The sequence below is a fragment of the Vicia villosa genome, linkage group LG6 (genome assembly GCF_029867415.1).
Source record: "Vicia villosa cultivar HV-30 ecotype Madison, WI linkage group LG6, Vvil1.0, whole genome shotgun sequence".
NCBI lineage: Eukaryota > Viridiplantae > Streptophyta > Magnoliopsida > Fabales > Fabaceae > Vicia > Vicia villosa.
Window position 1 is genome coordinate 35,102,116 of NC_081185.1, and position 27,875 is coordinate 35,129,990.

A 27,875-nucleotide genomic window follows, 5' to 3' on the forward strand; every position below is an offset into this window, starting at 1 on the left:
AACACTATTTAAATGCATTATCAAAATATAATATTTTTCATAAATATTTCTCAGCTTAATTAAATAATTTCTGCAAATAATTTACAAAAACAATTTATGTTGCATATAAAAATAATATAAATTTATTTTATCATTATTATAAAAATCATTTATACAAATTTATTGATAAGTATTTATATTGATAAACATCTTAATATAAGAAAATCCATTGTTCTTGAAATCTCTTTTTTACCCTCCTTTGGAATATTGCCTGACACGTGGATGTGCTCTTCTACTTCCTTCCAATTTTCCACTTTTTGTTTCCTTCTTTTACTACCTTTCCAAAACAACTTTTTCTACCTTTTCAAAACAACTTTTCCTCTCTATCATGTCCTTTCTCCTTTTTCTCATATTCATTTACTTTTTTTCTCTCTCTCACACGTTCTTTTCTTTTTCTCTCTTTCTGAGACTTCTTCCTTCTCCCACTCCTTACTATTCTTCTTCCTTCATCCTCTTCTTCTTCCTTCTCCCTCTCCTTCTTCATTGTTATTATTGAGTTTCAAATAGATTCGATTTTGATTTTGATTTTGTGTTTGTTGTTTCAGGTTTGGTGGTTTTGGCTCACATGGAGGGGGAAGCTTCGCCGATAGTGCGGTTTCGGGTGGCTCCACGTGCGGTGTCTCAGTGTGGAAATAAACCCTGGGAAGATGTTCACTATGTTTCATATTGTGTTTCCTTCGTGAAATTTTAGATTTATACGGTAAGCCAGTAGTGGAAGGTACGAATCACAACAAAGCTTTGGTTCATTTGTTTATTTATTCAGCATCTCTAACATTGTTTTTATGATTTTCGTTTGGTTCCGAAACTACGAACATGACTTATCTGAGAATAAGGTGAGCATCTTCTTCTTTAGATCTGGAGTTTTTTGTTGTTACTAAGTGGTGATGAAGAGGGTTTTGATGTTCTCATTTTTTTTCCAGATCCAATGCTTCCATGGCTTAGGGTTTGCACTGTTTCTTCAACAAGTTGTTAAGAAGATAGTGGGTAAGTTACATTGTAACGACATAGTTTTGGGTTTTGTTTTGTTTGTAGTTTCTGATTTTTTATATGCAGTACTTGGTTTTAGGGTTTTAGAAGTGATATTTATTGTTTGATTCTATGAACATAACTACTTTGTTAATTGTTAATTCAATTGGGTTATGATTATTCAGATGATTTTGACTTCTACTCATTGATTGTTCTGATGGTTTTATAAAAGAAACTATTTTTCTTCTTTTTCTATATGTAAATCATTTGTCTTACAAATAAAAATGACACTGCAGCATCGGCTATGGGGTTTTTGACAGTGTTTCGGTGGTAGTTTCGTGGGAGCGACAATACGGAAAATACTTTATTGCTTCATGTTATAATAATATTTATCGTCTAATTATGTTGTTATTATTTATGAAAATGTTTTTTTATCTGCAGGCTCTGATTATTAACCTGTTACTTCTGATAAGTTTTAGTATATGATAAAACAATCGTACATAAGGTGTTAGGAAGGAACACAGCATATAGTTTATTCTCAGCTAAAGAGAATGTAGTTTGTAGTATGGTTTATTCTCATATGAATATTTTCACATGATTGCTAAATCTACTATGCTGAAACTGTTTCTATCTTTTTTTTTCCATTAGAAACATAAGTTATAGGTGTTTTAACCTTGGAAATACATTATTTTTTTCCAAAAGGGTTGGTGATTGTATTGTGCATAAAGGTGTAACTTCAAAGCTGTTAAATATTAGTTGAAGTTTCGTGCCTTCATTTTATCAAGTTAGCTGGAATGAATTACAAAAAAGCAGAAGAAACATGAAATTGCTCAAAAACAAGACTTCCAAGTTGGAATGGACATATGTGTAGTACTTTGTGGCACATCAAGTGAGTCATATGCTCATAATTTGCACATATATTTGTCATTCAACTTTCAGCCATCCAAAAATTCATCACTTCTTTGTTTCCAAATTTTCAGAAAAAAAGAGATTAGCGGATAAAAAGGTATTAACATTTGAGTTTGATTTTTATTGCCAAAATAAATTACGAAGTTAATGTTTGCTTTCTTCAGTCTTTTAATTTTGCAATTGTTATCATAACTTTATGACATTTGAGCAGGAGGAGGATGCTCCTGAGATAGAAGTAGGGCTGCATGGAAAGTTATTGACTTATAAATTCGGTCACCATGGAGGAAGATCTGCCCGTTCATAACCTTCGAATTGGTCGCGTTGAAATTAGTCACCAGGTATGAAAACCAATGGGATTCCACATAATAATATCAGTTACTTAAATTCATTTGAATCTATTTTATTGTGGTATTTGGATATATTGATTGATACATGAAAATTGTAAGAGCCACAACTACTCGGTTGATGTTGCGACACTTCCTGAAGGAGTAGAGGTTACTCAAATCAATCTTAACGACAGTAGTTGTGCTGGTCTTGCTTAACGACACTTGATTTTTAATTATGCATATGAAAAAAGATGCCAAATTTATTACTTATTACAATGATCTGAATTCTGAGCTGTAAATTTTGGTTTTTCATTTTCACCACAATTACATGTTTCATACTGTTTATGTGGGCTGTAAAAAATTAAGTGTCAGAAAACATATATAATAAAGGACTAATTAGTGTGCCTTTAAGCTCTTGTAACTTCTTATTAATCGGATGCAAGTTGAAGTGTGTTAAGTCTCCGACGTCACCGTTTGAACTCAAGTCTCCTTTTGCTTCTCCAGTTTTAATTTATAAGTTGAAATTTAGTTTTTGGTTTTCCTGTATACAACAGAGGACCTACACTTTGTTTTTTATGATCGGTTTACTATGAATGTAACATGTTCGATTAAATGTCTTGTGTACACTTTAGTCAATGCTGAGCATAATCTTTGTTTGCAACCATAGAGTACTTATAATCGCTTCTGCTCTGATACACAAATCATAACTTTGCATACTTGCGGTTGAACGCTACGTCAAAGAATTCTTCCCAGACACTAACATTGTTGATTTCTTGCTTCTTTCAGCTGGACTATTCCTTATGGTCTTCCTGGTACGTATCTTTCCTCTCTTCTCATTTTGTTTTTCATCATACTGTTAATTAATTTGATCATGTGATTCAAAAAATGAAAGGGCTTTTGAATGTTGAACATTAAAAATGTTATTTAAAAAACTTGTAGTTATTATAGTGCCATATAACATACAAGATTGTTCTACATTGTAGACAATATGAATCCTGTTGCTGTAGCTGATGGACTTCTCCATCAGTTAGAATTAAAACTTATGAATGAGGTTGAGAATGAAGGTTGAGGTTGAGAATGAGGTTGTTCTACATTGCAATGTGCTTGATTTTTTGGTTTCATGGGTTTGCAATTGGCTTAAAGTTTGTTGTTTTATGCAGGTGAAAGACTTAAGGAGATAGTTTGTTGCTTTATGCAATTGGATTCATATTCTACAGATGTTTGTTTTTTAGTTGATTTTGTTTATTTGTTTGAAGCATTTTTTATATAATTGAGATTGACTTTGATGATATATGATTGACATTTGAATGAGGTGCGTCGTAACTATTGTTGCTGAGAGGTGTCAATGCATTATGGAGAAATCATCAATATAATGTTGTCTGAATTTTCATAACCATATCATTGGAGTATTGTTTGGTCTAATATTTTGGCAGCAAGCTACAAATATGTAATCTGTATTGCTTTTTCTTGGCACAACGAATTCTTCAATAGTGCAGCCAATTATATCTATTGCAAGACTGAACCAAATTTTTCTGCACAGAAAATTACAGTTGGTTGACGCTTCCGTTGTCGTTGGATCACTTAACAACAAGTTGAGGATGCAGCTGATCTGATGAAAAGATTGTCGGATAAGAATATGAGTTCAGCACGGGAACTTACAATTGGTTGATGGTATTTTTAATTAAAAACTCTCTGATTTAATGTATTGAATATGATGTTTAAATGCTTTGTTTTTACAGGTGAAGTGGTCTGGAGTTAGAACAAAGTATTCTACTACTGCCTTTGTTGATGATATGTATGAGCGGTTGAAGAAGAGATTGACATCCTACGAGGTTGTCATTTACCGTTGGCCGGAATATATAATGGTTTTAGAAAATGTTGAAGGATAGAAAAACACTTAGAAAGGGGGGGTTTGAATAAGTGTAGTCTTAAAAACTTGAACGATAAAAATAAATTGCACAGTTATTTTTATCCTGGTTCGTTGTTAACTAAACTACTCCAGTCCACCCCCGCGGAGTGATTTACCTCACCTGAGGATTTAATCCACTAATCGCAACAGACTACAATGGTTTTCCACTTAGTCTGCGACTAAGTCTTCTAGAGTATCCTGATCACAACCTGATCACTCCAGGAACAATTGCTTAGACACAAGCTAAGACTTTCTTAGAGTATCCTGACCACCACGTGATCACTCTAATTACAACTGCTTAGACACAAGCTAAGACTTCCTAGAGTATCCTGATCAACACTTGATCACTCTAGTTACTTACAAATTAATGTAATCAATTCTAAGAGTATTACAAATGCTTCTGAAAAGTTATAATCACAACAGTGATATTTCTCTTAACGTTTAAGCTTAATCTCACTAATATATTACAACAGCAATGTAGTGAGCTTTGATGAAGATGAAGTTTCTGAGCTTTGAATTTGAACAGCGTTTCAGCAAGTCTTTCAGAATAATTTCGTTCAGAATTGGTAACCTTGCTTCTCATCAGAACTTCATATTTATAGGCGTTTGAGAAGATGACCGTTGAGCGCATTTAATGCTTTGCGTATTCCGTACAGCTTTGCATTTAATGTTTCACGCTTTTGTCAACTACCTCGAGCCTTGTTCACGCTGTGTCTATTGACGTTGCCTTTAATAGCTTCCAACGTTCCTTTTGTCAGTCAGTGTAGCCTGCCACCTGTACTTTCTTCTGATCTGATGTTTGAATAAAATATTTGAATATCATCAGAGTCAAACAGCTTGGTGCATAGCATCTTCTTGTCTTCTGACCTTGAAGTGCTTCTGAGCGTGATACCATGAGAACTTCAGTGCTTCTGCTTCTGATCTCAAGTTCTTCTGATGCTTCCATAGACCCATGTTCTGATTCTGCCTTGACCATCTTCTGATGTCTTGCCAGACCATGTTCTGATGTTGCATGCTGAACCTTCTGAGACAAAGCTTCTGAGCGCTGATTTGTGCATACTCTTTATATATTTCCTGAAATGGAAATTGCAATGTATTAGAGTACCACATTATCTCACACAAAATTCATATCCTTGTTATCATCAAAACTAAGAATGTTGATCAGAACAAATCTTGTTCTAACAATCTCCCCCTTTTTTATGATGACAAAAACATATATAAATGATATGAATTTACGATCAGAAAGAGCAGACGGCTAAAGATAAATTACACAGCTATAGCATAAGCATGTGAATATGTCTCCCCCTGAGATTAACAATCTCCCCCTGAGATGAATAATTTCCCCCTGAAATAAATACTCGAAGAACTTTAATAATAAAAGACTTCCCTGATTATTTCGGTAGAGACGATCACATAAGCTTTTGTCTTCTGATAATTCATAGCTTCTGACTTCTGCTTCCATTGGACAGCTTCAGAACTTGAATTTCTTTAGATTTCTAGAACACTCACAGCTTCTGATTCCTGCTTCCATTTAGGACAGCTTCAGAACTTGAATTTCTTTGATCTTCAGAACATTCACAGCTTCTGATTCCTGCTTCCATTTAGGACAGCTTCAGAACTTGAATTTCTTTAGATCTTCAGAACATTCACAGCTTCTTATTCATGCTTCCATTTAGGACAGCTTCAGAACTTGAGTTTTCTGGATCTTTAGAACATTCACAGCTTCTGATTTCTGCTTCCCTCGGATAGCTTCAGAGCTTTGAATTTCTTCTTACATCACTTCATGCTAGATTGTATCAGAACATTGTTGAATGTACCAGAGCATCATCAGAGCATCTCTACATCCTGAAATGTTACAGAACAAAACTAAACGACAATAGTCAGCATGAATGAGTTAGAACATAAAATGTGTATCAGAACACAAAATATGTATCAGAGCCATATAAGCCATATAGAATATATCAGATCCAATAGACAATGTATCAGAGCAAATAGACAATGATTTGGATCATATTCTATTATCAGAATTTTTGATCATTCTTCCTTCTTGCTTCTGATTCTGAAGTTTCCTAGCACTCAGCTTGCTTCAAGAATCCAAGAGCTTGATTCATATTGTTGCTTCGTATGTTGATTTTGAATCTTTGATTCCTGCAACAACACAACTTAAAAACATAGAACTTTGCAAGTTCTGTTAGTAAAGCAACTGATTAAATCAAATCATTTATCACATATTTCTCCCCCTTTTTGTCATAACATCAAAAACATAAAAGATTCAGATAAAAACAAAAAGAGACTCACGGAGGAAAAAGATGATTTCATTGAAGTTCAAACAATAGGTACAGAAGTACACGAAGAGAAGGAAGACAAGATGCACAAATACAGATGCAGCAAAAAGCAACAAACAACATAGACTCAATCTAAGACGGCCCTAGCCTTGACAGGATCTTGGCCAGCATCTCTTGAACCCCATTGTTGTACTCATTCTGCTTCTCCATGAAAGCTCTAAACTCATCCTGATTCTTCTGAAGAACTTCCAGAGTTCTTGCAAGACGGGAAGGTTCATCAGAAGAAGCTTCACCGCTTCTAACCACAGGAATATCATTGTGATCTGTAGCTTCCATAGATAGATCATTTGCAGGGATTTCCTCAACAGGAACTGATTCAGCAACATGATCTTCTACATCTGCTTCTTGCATAGAAGTGTAACACCCCTTTTTACCCCATAAATAATAAACATATAATCAGAGAATAAGCATGCATATAATTAAAAAGGGCGTCACATCGACGTTTTCAAAAAACTAAAAGCTTTTAAAAAAACGACAACATTTATCCACAAAATACAATACACCTGGTCATTTCAAATAACACCTGACATATAATCATAATTCATCCAGAATATGCATTAACAGCGGAAAGTAATACTCATGTGTTTCATATAAATGATACATGTCCCATACCATGATCATATCTCCATAAACAACTCATAAGATAACCATAATCATAATATTTGGCTTAAAGCCTCTCAACAACAAGTAACCAATTAAACAGGTTCACAAGTTATAACAAAATACATAAACAATTAGAACATGAGTTCAACGTCTAAGCTACCCAGTGTTACATGACCAGAGCATTGACTCGCTACTTAATTACCAAGCAAACTCAGAAGAAACTCCGACTAGGTCACACGCAAGCTACTAATCGTCAAACCTGCATGTCGCCAAACGAGGGCAACATTAAAACAGAAGGGTGAGAATACAAACCATTATGAAGAAAGTATAACGGAATACAATGGTTAAATCAACACTTCAAGTAATTAATCATACTATGTATAACCATGTAGATAATAGTAATCAACCCATATTTCACATGTTATCGAGTATACAACAAGCTTGAATAGTATAATATTTCAATTCTACTATTATATTCTCAATTAAGTACACAATCATAGTTATCACATATTCACACATTTTATCAAATATATATTCAAACTTCACTCGTTTCAATTATCAAACTCATACACATATCACAACTACATCAACTTCACATACTCAATTATCGCATAATTTTAACGTGACTCAATGCAAGATATGTGACGCTATGCATGTGGTACCGAATTGTGAACCCAAAGTTTCACCGCTTTCCGATTCAATATCTAGAATCCAAGCCACGCTTCCGATCCGGACAAGACCAAAGCCCACTCAAAATGTAAACATATAGTCTACCGCTTCCGATTCACTCTAGAATCTAAGCCTCGCTTTTGTTTCAAAGCAAACCACCTTTGTTTCAAGGCACACTATGATATGAATGTATGTACAATGTTAACAAACATATGCAATTAAGATCATCTCTACCATCTTAACTTTCCGCATATCACAATAATTCAACTCTATGAATTATCCACCAATTGTACACAACATTCACAACACACACACATCATTAACATATAAGAAGCCAATTAATCAATTACGATTCACACGATCCAATTAACACTAGTAACCATACTATCTCATGTTAATTCTCATTTCGCCAATTATACATGAACACGCATTTTCAACATCAAGCAATTAATCATTAGAATTAATATTAACTAACTACTCACAGAGAATCAATATTAGCACAACATCATTGGCATGGAAATATATATTTCTCAACATACATATTCAAGACAAAACACAATTACGGACAAATCCTCAAAATACCGTAATTTACCGACAAACCGAATAATTGATCAAACTTCAAATATATTCCAATCAATTAAACTCATTGCAATTAATTTAACTATTAATTAAATCAACTAATTAATAATTACACTTCATTTATTCTAAGTTACTAATTCCTTTTTTTATTTCCTAAAACTAATATTTAATATAAAAGATATTTAGATTCACACTATTTCGGTCGGTTCGTAAATATCGCATTTTCAACAAAATAACACCACCACGTTAATCTATTAATTAAACTTAGCTACCACGTAAATTTTCATCAAATTCCGGACAACTAATTATACCGCTTAATTCCGCTATTCGGTTAAACGAAACTGTTTTAAATTACATTTGTTCTATAACTTACTGTTCATTAATACAATTATATTTTTCATTTCATCATCATAGTTTCATTTCTATAATAATACACCATTTTATATGTTCTCTTTAGAAAGAGCATACCATACCATATGAGCAATTCAGGGCAAAAAAATTGAAATGTCTAGATGGGTGTTTCATTTCTTAGATATATACCATTATATATATAATAAATAATAGTATATGAAGACATGGAGTTAGAGCATGGCACATATTGAAAATAGAAGGTAAACAAAATATCAGCACACTCCATTAGCTGGCAACGAAAATTAAATAGCTTTAGTGCCAATTGGAACATGGAAACAGAACAAGCAAGATATTAGAACAGTAAACCAAATGAACAGCACACAAAAAAGTTGGAAACGCACACAATGAAAAGCTGGAAACAAAATATATGATTTAAGTGGTACACATGCCGACCTCCCCGTGCACTTCATATCGGTTGTCGCAGCTCACTAGCATTGCCGAACGACAAACATCCACTATTCCTTATTTTTCTTTCGTTTTCAATGCACACAACACTTCACATATTTTTTTAAAAAAAAAACTAATTTCTATTCCACACAGCATTTCATATTTATTTCCAATTTCAATTCTACTTTCTACACAATCAAATAACATTTTCATGGATTTCAACCAACAACAAACCTAATCATGTTAATCTACCCATTAACCCATCATACTAGCCCACAATGATAAGGATTCTCCCCCTTACCTCTTCAATGTGCTTCAAACCCTAGCTTTTGCCCCTTGTTGCTCTTCCCCTTTCTTCTTCTCTTAGTCTCCTTTCTCCTCTTCTTTTGCAAATGAAAATTATGATACCTCTACTCTTCCAACCCTTACTATATTACTCATATTGGGCTTACCCAAATAATTCCACTTCCTAACTAATTAGGCCCAATTGATAAAATAGGGTAGTCAAATAAATAATTATGCTCCAACAAATAATATTATTACCCTTAATATTATTTTCTGATTAATCCAATTAAATCCGACTTTATCTCAAATAAATAAAATTCAATAATAATATTATTTCTAATATTATTTCTCTACATACTCCACTTTATTAATTCTTCGATTAACCGAATAAATTTCAACTTCACTTAATAATTCGAACATGTTTCTCAATAACACCGACGATCCAATTAATTATTAAACTTCGTCCAAATTAAGTAAATAAATCCTTATTTAATTTAATTAGTCAAATAATAAAATTCGGGCTGTTACAAGAAGCATCTCCATATTCTGCAGCTGGAATTTCCGAATCTCCATTCTCAAGTGCCTGAAGAATGGCAGCAAGATTCCTGGGGGCAGAATGACCTTCAACTTCTGGTGGGTCAAAAACTTCTGGAATGACCAAGCTTGGGTCTTTCTCAGAAGGGTTTTCCCTCAGAAAGTCAAAGAGGGTCTTGAAATCCCCGAGCAGAACTGGATATTGAGGTATCCAGACCACAATTTCCCTGCAAGGGTTAGCTTCCATTGCAGCAGCCAATCTTGCTACTTCCAATTCATCCACAAAGGGCTTCTCCTCAGCAGTAACACAATTTCTGAGAGGATGGTAGTATATACCATTATCATCCTCCAGAAGGTAACCAGGATGACCAGGGGCAGCAGCCACTAGTCTTTTCTGAACTCCCATTGCTTCTACTTGAAAAACCTTGCGAAATCTTCTCCAGAGATTTCTTGTAGAAACATCATCCAGACCATTTAGAAATGCATCCTTCAGAAGGTCTAGACTGCTAATCACCTCATGTCTGAAAAGTTCCAGGTAGGTATAGGGTTCAGGTTCAGGCGGATTGAAGGTGAATTTGTAGTCAGGGTAGAGAAGACAGTAAGGTTTGGATTTTCTGGTAGGTAAGGGATGGGATATAGAAGGCGGAGGTGCGGTGGATGAGGAAGAAGGGATATCTGAGAGAATGATTGATGAGGATGAAATATCAGAAAGGATAGGTTGAGAAGAGGATGGAGTATTTGTAAAGGGAATTGGTGAGAAGGATTTGTCAGAAGGAGTTGGAGGAAGAATACTTAGAGGTGTGGGGTTTAGAATGGGTGAGGAGAAGGATGATGGAGAAGGATTTGGTAAAGTGAAGTTTACTTTTGGTTCAGATGGAGGTGATTGGAGAGATGGTTTAGGGACAGAAGGAGGTGGAGTAAAAACCTGCCTGGAGGTTTGTACAGAAGAAGAAGATCTGGTTCTGCGAAAGGAATCTCTAATCCTTTTATCTCTTCGTTCTTCAGAGTCCACCTTGTCAGGATCATAGGTGACTCTCAAATTCTTGGCTTTCTTAGCCTCATCTTCTTGGGCTTTTCTTTTTAGCCTAGCCTTTAGTTCCTTCTGATCCTTCTTCAGAAGATCAGCCTTGGACGGAAGTACTCTGCCACGAATCCAAGCAGGATCAATATTTGATTGCTTCCTAACACAATCTTCCAGGTAAAACTTGACAACATGATGCAGTTCTTTTTGAAACAAAGAGGCAAAACCTTCAACAGTAACTCTTCTTGACAAAATGTCAGGAAAGCTTGTGCACACAGAAGGTACATTTTGAATGAGTTCCAGTCTGAAAAAATCCACACCATTGAAAATGGGACCTTGAACTACTCCAAGAAAATGGGACGCATTGAGTTTTCTGATGGAGTCCAGCACTTTGCTTTCAATTAGAATGTCTGAAATCATTCTTCCAAACGGAATAGTCGTTCTTGGAATATGAGGGTACTTCGCCCTTTCGTCTTCTCTTGACTCAAAGATAGAAGTCTTCAGATTCTCAAACAGAATATGGGAGATGTTGATCTCAGTCTTTTTACCAATGCAGAAAAGAGTGTACTTGTGATCTGGACTGATGTAGGAGGAGGAGAGCATCCTCTTTCTATGGTGAAGGGAACCCAGAATAATCTCAGCCCATACTTTATAAAACGGCCTTAAGGTGCCTGTGTTATTAGAGTCAATTCCAAAAGTCTAAGAGATTTGTTGTTCAACTTTAGACCAATCAACTGATGCATGTCGAAAACCAGTCCAACCTTCTTCATCATTCAGATTGTACAGCTTCCTGATGAGCTTTTCAGTGATAACCGCTTCATGCCCTAGCACGAATGAAATGATGGCAGTTGGGGTAACCGTTGCATGTACCCAGAAATCCTTCACAAGTTCAGGATAAATTGGACCAACCAATCTATCAAGATACTTAGACCATCCTTGCTCAAAGATTCTTGCATCACATTTAAAGCCATTTGCTTTTAAGTTGTTGACGTCCACAGCAGATTCACATAGAACTTCCAGTTCTTTCGTGGGTATTAAGCATGTTTTCAATGGAGCATACTCATATTTGCGTAGAAGAATCTGTGTAGAAGTGAGCCTTTATTTTGAGTTTGATGAACAAGAAGATGAGTTCACGATGATTATGCTTTGAGATCAAATCAAAAACTAGGGTTAAAAAAAATGCAACGAAGGGGATGCACAAGAGAGAGAGAAAGAGAGAAAAAGAAGGAATGAAGATGAAGCGGGTTATTTAAATGATTTGAAAATAAAGAAATCATTATGCATTTAATGAGAAATGACATTAGGAGAGAGAACATGGTAAATGAAATGATTTAACACAGTTACCTAGGTCGGCGTCTTTTCAACTGCACGCTTTGTACTAACCGTACAGACACATGTTTACCATCAGATAATAGATGACAGCTGTAATTTTCCTGAATAGACTGTACGCCTTCTGATTCTGATCACTGCTTCTGATTGTCATTCTTAAGAAATGATCTGGTTCTGATAGGATCATATTTCTTCCCAAGAATCACATCTTCTGAATGAGCTGAGGCAAGTCTAGGTGATCTTCTGATAGTTGGTTCTTCAGAAATCCTAAGATTCTCTAAAGATGCAGCAACTTGATCTTCTGATCCATTGCTTCTGAGACTGCCAGCTTCTGCAGCTTTCCTTCTTGGTTCTACTGCTTCTGATATATCAATATCAAAATCTGCAAAATTCTCAAACTGCTTTGGTTTTTCAAGACCAAGCTTATCATCAAACCTGATATTGATTGATTCTTCTACAATCAATGTTTCAGTATTGTATACTCTGTAGCCTTTAGAGCGTTCAGAATATCCAAGAAGGAAACACTTTTGTGCTTTAGAATCAAACTTACCAAGATGATCTTTAGTATTCAGAATAAAACATACACATCCAAAAGGATGGAAATATGAAATGTTGGGCTTTCTGTTCTTCCACAATTCATAAGGAGTCTTATTTAGAATAGGTCTGATAGAGATTCTATTCTGAATATAGCATGCAGTGTTTATTGCTTCTGCCCAGAAATGTTTAGCCATATTGGTTTCATTGATCATGGTTCTGGCCATTTCTTGTAGAGTCCTATTCTTTCGCTATACAACTCCATTTTGCTATGGAGTTCTGGGGCAAGAGAAATCATGGGCAATACCATTTTCTTTGAAGAACTTCTCAAAGAATCTGTTCTCAAATTCGCCACCATGATCACTTTTGACCTTTATGATTTTACACTCTTTCTCAGATTGAATCTGAGTGCAGAAATCAAAGAACGCTGAATGAGACTCATCCTTGTGTTTCAAGAACTTTACCCACGTCCAGCGGCTATAATCATCAACGATGACTAATCCATATTTCTTCCCTCTGACAGATGCTGTTTTGACTGGGCCAAACAGATCAATGTGCAAGAGTTCTAACGGCCTTGAGGTAGAAACAACATTCTTAGACTTGAATGCAGGTCTGGAGAACTTGCCCTTCTGACATGCTTCACAAAGAGCATCTGATTTGTATTTCAGATTTGGGAGTCCTCTGACTAGATTTAGTTTGTTAATCTGAGAAATCTTTCTCAAACTAGCATGTCCTAATCTTCTGTGCCAGACCCATTGCTCTTCAGAAACAGACATAAGACAAGTCACCTTCTGCTTCTCAAGATCAGAAAGATCAATCTTATAAATGTTGTTCTTCCTCTTGCCTGTAAATAGGATTGAGCCATCCTTCTGACTAACAGCCTTGCAAGACTTTTGATTGAAGATTATATCATAACCATTGTCACTTAATTGACTTATGGACAATAAGTTATGCGTTAATCCTTCTACAAGAAGTACATTAGATATAGAAGGAGAGTTACCAAGACTTATTGTTCCAGAGCCAATGATTTTGCCCTTCTGATCTCCTCCAAACTTGACTTCTCCACCTGGTTTAAGCACCAGGTCTTGGAATGTAGACCTTCTTCCCGTCATGTGTCGCGAGCACCCAGAGTCCAGGTACCATGAAATTTTGCTTTCTGTCCTCTTTGCCGCCAAGGATATCTGCAACATAAATTATCTTCTCCTTAGGTACCCACAATTTCTTGGGTCCTTTCTTGTTAGTTCTCCTCAAGTTCTGATTGAACTTGGGTTTAGCAAAATATTTAGCAGGAGGAACAACATGATATTTCTTATTCTGAGTTCCATGATATTTCTTAGGTTGTGTCACATGCTTCTTGGTGTGTGTTATGTGAAAACTTTGTGCATGTGATGTGTGCTTAATATCATGGGAGTGGCCAAATTTAAATTGGTTATACAGAGGCTTGTATGATATTTTCATATCATCCACAGATTCAAGCTTGTATGGGATTTCACCCTCATAACCAATGCCAACTCTCTTGTTCCCAGACACAGCATATATCATAGAAGCTAGCTGACTTCTGCCAATACTTCTAGATAAGAACTTCCTGAAACTTTTATTGGAGAAGCTAGCATATATCATTCAGACTGGGAGTGGATTTTTCTGAATCAGAAGGAGATCCAACATTATTGGAGAATTTTAAAACTTTTTCTTTTAATTCAGAATTTTCCAACTCAAGCTTCTTAGTTTCAAATTCAAATTGCTTTTTCAGCTTTTTGTATTTGATACTAAGATGAGCTTTTAATTCAAGAAGCTCTGTTAGACTGGAAACTAACTCTTCTCTAGATAGTTCAGAAAATACCTCTTCAGAATCTGATTCTGATGTAGATTCTGATCCATCATCTTCTGTCGCCATCAGCGCAAAGTTTGCCTGCTCTCCTTCAGAGTCTGATCCTGATTCTGATTCAGAATCATCCCATGTTGCCATAAGACCTTTCTTCTTATGAAACTTCTTCTTGGGATTCTCCTTCTGAAGTTTTGGACACTCATTCTTGTAATGTCCAGGCTCATTGCACTCATAGCAGACAGCCTTCTTCTTGTCAGATCTTCTGTCACCGGAAGATTCTCCTCGTTCAAATTTCTTTGAACTTTTGAAGCCTCTGAACTTCCTTTGCTTGCTCTTCCAGAGTTGGTTCACCCTTCTGGAGATCATGGACAGTTCATCTTCTTCTTCAAATTCTGATTCTTCAGGATCTTCTTCTCTAGCCTGAAAAGCGTTAGTGCATTTTTTAACATTAGATTTTAATGCAATAGACTTACCTTTCTTCTGAGGCTCGTTTGCGTCCAGCTCTATTTCATGGCTTCTCAAGGCACTGATAAGCTCTTCCAAAGAAACTTCATTCAAATTCTTCGCAATCTTGAATGCAGTCACCATTGGGCCCCATCTTCTGGGTAAGCTTCTGATAATCTTCTTTACATGATCAGCCTTGGTGTAGCCTTTATCCAGAACTCTCAATCCAGCAGTCAGAGTTTGAAATCTTGAAAACATCTTCTCAATGTCTTCATCATCCTCCATCTTGAAGGCTTCATATTTCTGGATTAGAGCAAGAGCTTTGGTCACCTTGACTTGAGCATTTCCTTCATGAGTCATCTTCAAGGACTCATATATGTCATGGGCCGTTTCCCTGTTAGATATCTTCTCATACTCAGTATGAGAGATAGCATTCAGCAAAACAGTCCTGCATTTGTGATGATTCTTGAAATATTTCTTTTGATCATCATTCATTTCGCTTCTCGTGAGCCTTACACCATTAGCTTTAACAGGATGTTTGTAACCATCCAGCAGAAGATCCCATAGATCAGCATCTAGACCAAGAAAGTAACTTTCCAGTTTATCTTTCCAGTATTCAAAGTTTTCACCATCAAATACTGGTGGTCTAGTATAACCATTGTTACCATTGTATTGCTCAGCAGAGCCAGATGTAGATGCAGCTGGATTTGTTGGAATTTCACCAGCCATCTTTTACTAAAGCATTTTTCTCTTCCTGAATCTTTTCTAAACACGGTTAAGTGCTTGCACCTTAGAACCGGCGCTCTGATGCCAATTGAAGGATAGAAAAACACTTAGAAAGGGGGGGTTTGAATAAGTGTAGTCTTAAAAACTTGAACGATAAAAATAAATTGCACAATTATTTTTATCCTGGTTCGTTGTTAACTAAACTACTTCAGTCCACCCCCGCGGAGTGATTTACCTCACCTGAGGATTTAATCCACTAATCGCAACAGATTACAATGGTTTTCCACTTAGTCCGCGACTAAGTCTTCTAGAGTATCCTGATCACAACCTGATCACTCCAGGAACAATTGCTTAGACACAAGCTAAGACTTTCTTAGAGTATCCTGACCACCACGTGATCACTCTAATTACAACTGCTTAGACACAAGCTAAGACTTCCTAGAGTATCCTGATCAACACTTGATCACTCTAGTTACTTACAAATTAATGTAATCAATTCTAAGAGTATTACAAATGCTTCTGAAAAGCTATAATCACAACAGTGATATTTCTCTTAACGTTTAAGCTTAATCTCACTAATATATTACAACAGCAATGTAGTGAGCTTTGATGAAGATGAAGTTTCTGAGCTTTGAATTTGAACAGCTTTTCAGCAAGTCTTTCAGAATATTTTCGTTCAGAATTGGTAACCTTGCTTCTCATCAGAACTTCATATTTATAGGCGTTTGAGAAGATGACCGTTGAGCGCATTTAATGCTTTGCGTATTCCGTACAGCTTTGCATTTAATGTTTCACGCTTTTGTCAACTACCTCGAGCCTTGTTCACGCTGTGTCTACTGACGTTGCCTTTAATAGCTTCCAACGTTCCTTTTGTCAGTCAGCGTAGCCTGCCACCTGTACTTTCTTCTGATCTGATGTTTGAATAAAATATTTGAATATCATCAGAGTCAAACAGCTTGGTGCATAGCATCTTCTTGTCTTCTGACCTTGAAGTGCTTCCGAGCGTGATACCATGAGAACTTCAGTGCTTCTGCTTCTGATCTCAAGTTCTTCTGATGCTTCCATAGACCCATGTTCTGATTCTGCCTTGACCATCTTCTGATGTCTTGCCAGACCATGTTCTGATGTTGCATGCTGAACCTTCTGAGACAAAGCTTCTGAGCGCTGATTTGTGCATACTCTTTATATATTTCCTGAAATGGAAATTGCAATGTATTAGAGTACCACATTATCTCACACAAAATTCATATCCTTGTTATCATCAAAACTAAGAATATTGATCAGAACAAATCTTGTTCTAACAAATGTATGTCAAATATCTTATTATTACTTTTCTGTTTCATCATACTGATTTTTTCTTTTTCTCGTGAATCTTAAATAATATCGGAGGTCTTATAATTTGAGAAAGGGTAGTATTATTTAGAATTGATTTAAGAATATGAGTTTAACTGACTAAGTTTTTGGAATTCTTTTTGGACAGGCAATAGCTGATATTGAAAAGGCCATTATAGAAGCTTTAGATACACACTTAAAAAATTATAAAGTATTAAGTGTTTATCTTTTCAGAAAAAAGATCACAAAGTTAGTCCAATGTAAATTTATATTGATTGAATCTCAAAATGGTTTTTTTCTTCTATCGTGCGAAGAGAATAGAGCAAATAAATCTCATTGGTCCTAAATCTCATTGGTCTTACTTAAAGAGTAAGACTTTATTTTTGAAATAATTTCAACCTTTGTAATAATTTCGACCAAATAATGTAATTCATGATTCAGTAGCTTTCTTGTGTATCTAAAAGCAATATTATTTCAATTTTTAAAAAAGTTATTGTAGTAATTTATCTTTCCAAATTTAGTATAATAAATGAACGTTAGTTATTAGCCAATTTTTATGAGAATTTTAATTAAAAAATCAAATTAATTATTTATAATATATATTAATATAATTTTGATAGGCGGCGAACTTTGGATGGACGAAAATTAGTAGATGGCTTTGGCGGGGCGGGTATTGGTGAACAGCATGCTCAAAATCCCAACCCAATCTGCTTACTTATATTTATTTATATAATTGAAATAATATTTTTAAATACTATGTTATTAGTTGATATTTAAAAAATTAAATGATTGCATAATTATTAATATAAATAATGTCAAAACAAATTTAATATTTATATACGGGAAAATATTTTTAAATACTATGTTATTAGTTGATATTTATAAAATTAAATGATTGCATAATTTTAATATAAATAATGTCAAAACAAATTTAATATGTATATACGAGAAAATATACTGCTGATCAAAATATTTGTATACATGGAAATATTATATTTATGCTTCAAATATAAATAAAAAATATGTTCTTTTAAGTAAACAAAAATTTGTTTAACTAATTTTCTCTTTTTATTTTTTCATTCTTATTACATTTTAAAAACATATGCACGTAATACACCCGTATCCATACGAAACGCCCGGGTATCCAGATCAGAATTACTATATTGACTCTATGACTGTGACAATACTATGTTTCTCTATCAATTAAACCATAAACAATCATTGTTTATTTGTGACAATCCTAACTCTATTTGTAACAATACTCAACTCCTCAAAGTTGCTTTTTCAAATTATACTCAACTCCTCAAAGTGGCTTTTTCAAATTGTTTTTTTTTTTCATTTGTTTCAAATGCTTTGTTCTATTTTTTTAGGAAATATTTTTTAGCTCTTATTATTTACATATTTTATAACAGGGTTGTATTTTAGTATTAAAAAATTTTGTTTTTCTTTTTTATATACATTCGTATTATATTGATTATTAACGGGATATTAAGTTATTGATCTAAATATTGATTAATAACGAGACATGAATTTACTGATCAAAATAATTTTTTATTAATTATATATTCAATTAATATTTTTTATTAATTATATCTTCAATTATTATTTTTCACGGGTAACCAAATATTTTTTCTATAAAAAATATACATTTGAAATAAATGCGCGTTCCGTACCAGAACCCGTGCGAACGCATAGGATTACATAATATACGCTATATAGGATTACATAATATGCGCCACATAGAATATTATGTATATGTTAAGTACAAACTGAATCTTTCTTCCAGTTCTGCAGGGGCGGTGTCATGAGTTGATGTCATGACATTCCATCATAATTTTTTTAGCTTTTATTTTTTATTATATTTTTTATCTTCTATTTTTCACATATATTATATTAAAAAAATTTATTAATCTAAATGTTTTTACGGGTACCAGGCATTTTTCTATACATTTAATTAATTTTTTTTACGGGTACCAGACATTTTTCTATACATTTAATTAATTTTTTTTACGGGTACCAAACATTTTTCTATACATTTAATTAATTTTTTTTACGGGTACCAAACATTTTTCTATTAAAAAATATACATCTGAAACAAATGCGCGTCCCGTATCAGAACCCGTGCGGACGCACGGGTTTGTTACTAGTTTATACTAAAAAAACTGCAATTAAGCGCTTATCTAAAATGACTCTAAATCCTCTTCCAAGTAGACTTTAACAAAAAAAAAAAATTATAAAATGCCTTCATTTTAAAGATTCTGTAAATTTATTGTCAAAACAAAGAGATTTACATAGAAAATTTGAATTACTCTCTAAAACTAGTAACAAAAAAAAATATGTATGCAAACACACTCTATTTTAAAATTTTCAGAGTAGCTTTGCTTTCTTTTCCACTGATATATGATATTATTGAAGTTGCTACAAATTTCTAGAGTATTCTTAAATATAATATGTATGAAAATATAGAACATCCTAGAACTATAAGTTGTATGAATATGGTAGAACAATCTAGATATATAAGTGTATGGCAAATATAGAAGAATCTAGATTTATCATGATAATAACATATCATGAAAACTCTAGAAAGAACTAATCTAATGTAGAAACATTCACCACCATTGAGAGGTTGGTGACTTGAAGCCTATAAATAGGCAATTGCTACATTGTAAACAATCATCCAAGAAATCAATGAAATAGCCTTCTTTCTAAACAACTCTCTAAAACTATCTTTTATCAACTATCAACTAATCAACTACTAACAGTGGCATCAGAGCTACGTTCGGTCATACATTGGGCGTAGTTATATTACCTACCTAACATTCCAAAAATCCTCCCAACTACTTCAAAAATTTCATTTGTAATATTAACCCACTTCAAAAACAGTTTCTAAGCTATGGATAACACCACCCAATCATCATCTATTTTTGTCCCTATTTTCAATGGCGAAAACTATGATTTCTGGCGTGTTAAAATGGAAACATATTTTTCATCTCAAGATTTATGGGACATAGTAGAAGAAGGCTTCACTGTTCCCGCGGATACTTCAACTCTTAATGCAACTCAAGAAAAGGAGTTGAAGAAAAATAAACAGAGAAATTCAAAGGCGTTGTTCACCTTGCAACAAGCCGTGACTGATGCAATTTTTCCAAGAATTATGGGAGCTAAGACTGCCAAAGATGCGTGGAACACATTGAAGGAGGAGTTTCAAGGAAGTGATAAGGTACGTGCTTTTGGAGAGCTTTTGGAGATGATAGTTAATCAAATGAGAGCTTTTGGAGATGATATTCTTGACAAGAAAATTGTTGAGAAAATTCTAATTACTATGCCTCCAAAGTTTGACCCAATCGTGACAACGATTGAGGAAACCAAAGATTTGTCCACTCTATCAGTGACAGAACTGGTGGGCTCTCTTGAAGCATATGAGCAAAGATTGAATAGGCATAAAGAAGATACACTTGAAAATGCCTTCCAATCAAAGCTCAAATTTCGGCCCCAAAATAAAGAAGATGAAGGAAAGAAGAGTTATGGAGAGACTTCTAGAAGAAGAGAAGCTTCTAGAAATTTCTTTAAGAACAAGCCAGATAAAAATACTCCGTGCAATATATGCAAAAGACCAGGCCACGCAGAGAAAAATTGTTGGTACCGTAATATGCCACAATGCAACCATTGCAAGAAGTTCGGACACATAGAGAAAAATTGTCGCAACAAAGATAGGCATCAAGCTAATATTGCAGAGGAGCATGATCAAGAACAATGTATGTTCTATGCCACTCAAGACTCAAAAGAAAAAGGAGGAAGCTGGTACTTGGATAGTGGATGTAGCAATCACATGGCCAAGGATGAGACTATTTTCAAAAGCATTGACGAGTCTGTCAAAGTGAAAGTCCGACTGGGAAATGGTAGTGTGGTTGAATCAAAAGGAAAAGGCATTGTCATGGTGGAGACTGATAAAGGTACGCGACTCATCCATGATGTCTTACTAGTTCCCATCCTAAAAGAAAATATTCTAAGCATTGGTCAAATGATGGAGAGAGGCTATACACTTCACTTTGAAGGAGGTGTATGTAAAATATTAGACAACAAAAATAAAAGGGCCGAGATCGCCCAAGTGAAGATGAATAAGAACAATAGAAGCTTCCCGCTAAATTTAAAATATGCAACTAACATTGCCATGAAAGTACAAGTTGATGATTCATGGCTCTGGCATCGAAGATTTGGCCACTTCAACACACATGCCTTTAAGCAGTTACATGAGAAGAACATGATGAGAGATCTTCCAAGCATAAAGGACAACAATGAAGTGTGCGAAGGGTGTCTCCTTGGTAAGCAACACCGATTTCCATTTTCAACAAGTGGAGCATGGAGAGCGAAAGACCTGTTGGAGCTGATACATACCGACGTATGTGGACCGATGAGGACGCCATCACATGAGAACAATAGGTACTTTATACTCTTCATTGACGACTTCTCTAGAATGACATGGGTCTATTTCCTAAAAGAAAAATCAGAAGTCTTTGGAGTATTCAAAAAGTTCAAGGCCCTTGCGGAAAATCAAAGTGGAAAACGGATAAAAGTACTAAGAAGTGATCGCGGCAAAGAGTACACCTCTCGCGAGTTTGACAGATTTTGCGCGGATGAAGGCATAGAGCGACAACTTACAGTCGCATATTCACCTCAACAAAATGGTGTGTCCGAGAGAAAGAATCGCACAGTTATGGAGATGGCTAGATCGATGCTCAAGGAGAAGGGAATGCCTAACACATTCTGGGCTGAAGCGGTCTACACTGCTGTTTACATACTCAATAGATGTCCAACTAAGGCAGTACAAGATAAGACTCCAATTGAAGCCTGAAGCGGGAAGAAGCCATCAGCAAAGCACCTAAGGGTCTTTGGATCTATATGCTACATTCATATTCCAGACGTGAAGAGGCATAAGCTTGAAGACAAGACTATACGAGGTATCTTCCTGGGGTATAGCACAATCTCTAAGGGATACCGTGTCTACAACTTGCAAACTAAAAAACTCATCATCAGTCGAGATGTTGAAGTTGATGAGAATGCATCTTGGAATTGGGATGAAGAAAAAGTGGAGAAGAACATCCGTATACCAGCTCAACTACGTCAAGAAGAACCTGAGGATGAAGAACCTGAGGAAGAAGAATCAGGTGAACCTCTTTCGCCTCCACCACAACAACAAGAGCAAGAACAAGAACTATCATCACCAGAGTCTACTCCAAGACGAGTAAGATCCTTGGTGGACATATATGAAACCTGTAACATGGCCATACTTGAACCTGGAAGTTTTGAAGAAGCGTCAAAGCAGGAAGTATGAGTCAAGGCTATGGAAGAAGAGATAAAGATGATCGAAAAAAACAACACATGGGAGTTAGTAAATCGTCCCCATGGAAAAGATATTATTGGGGTTAAGTGGGTCTATAAGACAAAGCTCAACCCTGATGGTACCATACAGAAACACAAGGCGAGGCTTGTAGCTAAGGGTTACTCACAACAACCTGGGATTGACTACAATGAGACATTTGCGCCAGTAGCTCGTCTTGATACCATAAGAGCTCTAATAGCTCTTGCGGCACAAAAAGGATGGAGTATCCATCAACTAGATGTCAAATCTGCCTTCCTTAATGGCGTACTTGAAGAAGAGATCTATGTGGAGCAGCCACGAGGATTCATATCTGAAGGTGAAGAAAGCAAAGTGTTAAGACTAAGAAAAGCACTCTACGGTTTGAAGCAAGCACCTCGAGCATGGTATAGCAGAATCGATCAATATTTCATGGATCGAGGATTCAGGAGGAGCAAGAGTGAGCCTACACTTTACATCAAGTCCCAAGGTCAGTACACTCTCTTACTCTCTCTATATGTAGATGACCTTATCTACACGGGAAACAATACTAAGATGATGATGGAGTTTAAAGAAGACATGATGAAGACCTTTGAGATGACCGACCTTGGTTTGATGAGTTACTTCCTCGGTATAGAGGTAAGTCAGAGAAATGAAGGGATATTCATCTCACAAAAGAAATACACAAAAGGCTTACTTAAGAAATTCAAGATGTACGGTTGCAAACCTGTCGCTACTCCACTTATAAAAAATGAGAAACTACAAAAGAATGATGGAGCACCAGAAGCTGATGCATCCAAATACAGAAGTCTAATTGGAAGTCTCCTATATTTAACAGCTACACGGCCAGATATAATGTATGCTACAAGTCTTTTATCAAGATTCATGCAAAGCCCAAGTCAAATACACTTTGGAGCAGGAAAAAGAATTTTGAGGTATCTTCAAGGAACAAAAGAGTTCGGTATATGGTACACTAACGAATCCAACTCAGGATTACTTGGCTACACCGACAGTGATTGGGCAGGTTCGCTAGATGACATGAAGAGTACCTCTGGCTATGCTTTCTCTCTAGGATCAGGAATATTTTCTTGGGCCTTAAAGAAGCAAGCTACGGTTGCACAATCAACAGCAGAAGCAGCGTACGTGGCAGCTGCTGAAGCAACGAGTCAAGCTATATGGCTTCGCAGGATACTTGAAGACATGGGAGAAAAACAAGATGAGCCTACTAAGATCAACTGTGACAACAAATCAGCAATTGCAATGGCGAAAAATCCAGTGCATCACAGCAGAACAAAACACATAGCAATCAAGTATCACTTTATCAGAGAAGCTGAAGCAACTAAAGAGATCAGACTTGACTACTGCAGGACAGAAGATCAAATTGCAGACATATTCACGAAAGCGTTGCCGAGACCAAGATTTGAAGATCTACGAGCTATGCTAGGAGTCAAAGAAATTTGTATCAAGGAGGAGTATTGAAGTTGCTACAAATTTCTAGAGTATTCTTAAATATAATATGTATGAAAATATAGAGCATCCTAGAACTATAAGTTGTATGAATATGGTAGAACAATCTAGATATATAAGTGTATGGCAAATATAGAAGAATCTAGATTTATCATGATAATAACATATCATGAAAACTCTAGAAAGAACTAATGTAATGTAGAAACATTCACCACCATTGAGAGGTTGGTGACTTGAAGCCTATAAATAGGCAATTGCTACATTGTAAACAATCATCCAAGAAATCAATGAAATAGCCTTCTTTCTAAACAACTCTCTAAAACTATCTTTTATCAACTATCAACTAATCAACTACTAACAGATATAGTACCATGGTTGAATGAATAACACTGCTTCAAAACATCTCCCACTCTAGCTACTTAAGAATTTTTTTTTTAAGATCCATATTTGTATAATAACTTATCTATGTCTATACTCTATCTTTAAAAAAAAAAAACTTTATACATCTGCAATCAAATGCTTTTCTTCTTGTACTGAAACTGCATTCCCATGATCTGAACAATGACGGCGCAACATCGTTTTGCCACTTGTACGAGCCTCGCGGCAAGGATTGAAAGGATCTCTGTGTGTCTGGAAGTCTTTCTTTTTTTGTTTCTTTTGCACATGCAAGAACTCATTTGCTATACATTCCAGTGCTCTAACTGTCATTGGCCTGTTTCTAGTGCTCTGTCTTCTCGGATTTATATCAGTCTGTATTTCCAAAGAACCAACATCACAAATGGTTCTCAGAGGCTCCTCAACCACTTCCTGAGTAGCAGATGTTACGCATGGATCTCTTGCCTTTAGGCCTTGCTCGTCTTCCCCCGCTTTTGCCATCAATATGCTGTTTTCAGACTTGAATGGATCCTGCGAAATGTTAAAGGTGAAAGATTCAAATGAAACACTCGTGCGTAGATAGCTGTCCTTGAGAATGCTCTTCTCATTATTCTCTTCCAAACTTCTGTCTGTAAAAGAAGCAGCTGTACTACCATTATGCAGATGACTAACTGGATCACAAACATTTTTGTTGGCTTTGCAAAGGCTAGAAGACTGAAAGAATCCTAGTTTTTTTGATGAATTCTCATTGATGCGGCTTTTCTCTGCCTTGACACAAGCAGACAATCTCCTCCTTTTGATAGGAACAGCTACGTGATTAGAATCACCTGATCGTACCCTTCGATTAAATTGATTCTTTATGATCCTCTTCATTCCATTATCATCAAACAGAAACACATGTTGATTTTTCTGGCTTTTGACCACCTTGTTTGCATCATTATCAGGATTATCATATTCTTCATTCTTACTGGTAGCACCACTGTTGAATACACCTCTGCTACTATCTGTGTCCACTATCTTTGGTGAAACATCTGTTGAAGAACCACTTTTACTTTCTCTCAGAAGACTAGTAGTCATCATAGACGAATCTTCTATTTCAACTGACGGATGTTTCAGCTGTTTAACTTTCAGCTTCAATAGTTTTCCTTCACGAAGTCTATTAGTATCAATAACTGTCAACTTTGTCGAATTCTGTTTAATTCTTTTAGACATATCCTTGCCATGTTTCACTTTCCTCATATATTTTTGCCATTTAAATTTTTTACCAGCAGCATCTACCTCAACTTTACACAATGAGTTATCAGGTACAGATTTCAATTCCCTTAAACCAGATGGCTTTTTTCCATGCACCAAACCGGTATCAATAAACATGGATTTGATATGATCTTTACTGTAGGTAGAAGAACGGGGCTTGAGGTAACATTGACGATGATCGTCAGATAAATCATCTTCATTTGATCCCTTTTCTAGATCCTCCTCACTGCAGCTACCAACTTTAGCTTCTTCTTCTTCTTTGAGCACGAGAATATTCGGTTCAGCTACTACTTTGCTCAAGACATCACTAACAGAATCAAAGTAATGAACACCTTTCACAAGTTTTCTCCTTGAAAACTTGTCTACACCGGGAATAAGAAAAACCAGATAATCTTTAGAGGTAACATAGCTTCGATTTTTTGGTTGCTCAGAGTGCCAACCTCTAGCTAGTAAGCGGGGCCAAATAGCTTCCCAAAAGAGTTCATTACTCTTGGTTTTGCTCAACCGAAATCCTCCTTTCAAAGATTGTATAATATCACTGGGTCCAAGAGAAGACAACTCTTTGCAAGTTTTCGCTTGATTGTTCTTCCCATGTTTCATACAAAACCGAGTAAGGTCTCCCTTCACATTACCGAGACCTACTGCATCCACAAGAACGCCAAGTCCAACAGTAGACTTCAAAGAAGATATGTATTCTTCTAGAGAAATTCTGCCCTCCATATATGACTTAGAAACCTTGAGTATAATAAATATATGTAAAGTGAGAACTGAAACAAATGATATATATAACTGAAGTGACTTAAAGGAAAAAGTTACTGGTATGGGCATAGAGGTTGAAATAACCAAGGTACATCACAATAAAATGATAAATCATTCAGCTACTTCATAAACTAGCAAAGCTTTGATTTGAAACATAAAATGAAGGACTAAATATGAGGAAATGAGATGGCGCAGTTGACTACCTGTAACAAAGTATCTTGGGATTCTTCAGAAACATTAGGAATCAAGCGAGACAGAAGTTCACGTTGTTTTGGTTCACTAAAAAGTTTCTTCCCAATCATACATTTTCTCCCTTTTAACTTCCTGCACTCCGACCATCTACGATATCCATCCGTTTTGTAAAACTTTCCATAGTAAAATGAAAGTATTTCCCCCATCCCTTTGTTCTCTAAGAATCTTTTAATCTGAATAAAATTCTTCCCAAAAATGAACAAACCAAGTACTAAACATTTTGTATCAGCGTCACTCCACGAGACTGAGACGGGCAAGCCAAAAGCATCGGAAAGTGATTTATCATGCACATATTCTGAATCGGAAAGCTGGTTTGAATTCTCAATCATGAAAGGAATTTCCACCTGATGGTCAGGACCTATTAGAGGACTCAATTCATGATGCTCCATGAAAACATCATTATCGCTCTCTTCAAAAGACGCCATCTGCCAAGAAAATTGGGAAAATAAACCTAATAACTATAGACTCAACTCAAGGCTCAAGAAGAAATTTAATAATGAACCTCAGATCCAGTAATATACAAGTTCAGAATCAATAGTTCTTATCACACACCTGCATTATTTATTACAACCAAATACTGTAAACAATTAATCGGAATATTGAAGTAATTATCACACAAATATATTATATATAACAGAAGCATGTTGTTGAATATTTGTTCGTTAACCTCTGAGGAGAAAATGGTTGAAACTTTCAATGGTAAGGTTTTGTTTTCAACAAGTATACAAATATATAAGATAATAATAACAAAAAATAAATAATCTGAAGATGACTGTGCGCAAGAAGAGACGTTAATGTGGAAGAAGAAGAGGAAAAAAGAGAATCTGGTTGGTTTTTAGGAAGGAAAGAACGAGAAGGTGAATTCGCAAGGCATGAATGAACAAAGCAACGCAATGAACTACTTGTTTTATTTGCTCTTTTTTTTCAAAACATGCCGAGTTTAAACTCAGTTTCTCGTGCTCGAGTTCTGCCGAGTTAACCACGTCATTTCTTGGATTTCTTAAAAATTAGTAATTTTTTATCTAAATATACAATTTTCAGTAGTATATTCCAAAAGTAGCTTTTACAAAAAATTATTTTAGATAAAAATCTCTTTAGCTATTTGATGAAATTTTATTTAGGTTTCCGTTTTTGTAGATGTACCTTTATCGGAAGCATTTTTTTTTTTTTTTGTAAAAATTAACTTTTTTTGTAAATATATTTACGGAAACGTTAAAACATAGTGAAATTTGAGAAGAT

The 27,875-nt window shown here is 35.3% G+C and overlaps 1 protein-coding gene and 1 long non-coding RNA gene across 2 annotated transcripts; one reads left to right on the plus strand and one right to left on the minus strand.

Moving 5' to 3' along the window:
• The first annotated feature begins 422 nt into the window (after positions 1-422).
• On the plus strand, positions 423-2,511 carry LOC131611441 (uncharacterized). Its single transcript, XR_009286902.1, has 5 exons — positions 423-872; positions 960-1,023; positions 1,708-1,894; positions 1,986-2,011; positions 2,126-2,511. It is a non-coding gene; the product is annotated as an uncharacterized LOC131611441 (long non-coding RNA).
• Positions 2,512-24,494: 21,983 nt separating this feature from the next.
• On the minus strand, positions 24,495-27,061 carry LOC131613521 (uncharacterized). Its single transcript, XM_058885182.1, has 2 exons — positions 26,588-27,061; positions 24,495-26,360 (listed from the first exon to the last, which is right to left on the minus strand). Exons 1-2 carry the CDS (start codon positions 27,059-27,061, stop codon positions 24,495-24,497), a joined length of 2,340 nt encoding a protein of 779 aa, XP_058741165.1.
• Positions 27,062-27,875: the final 814 nt, after the last annotated feature.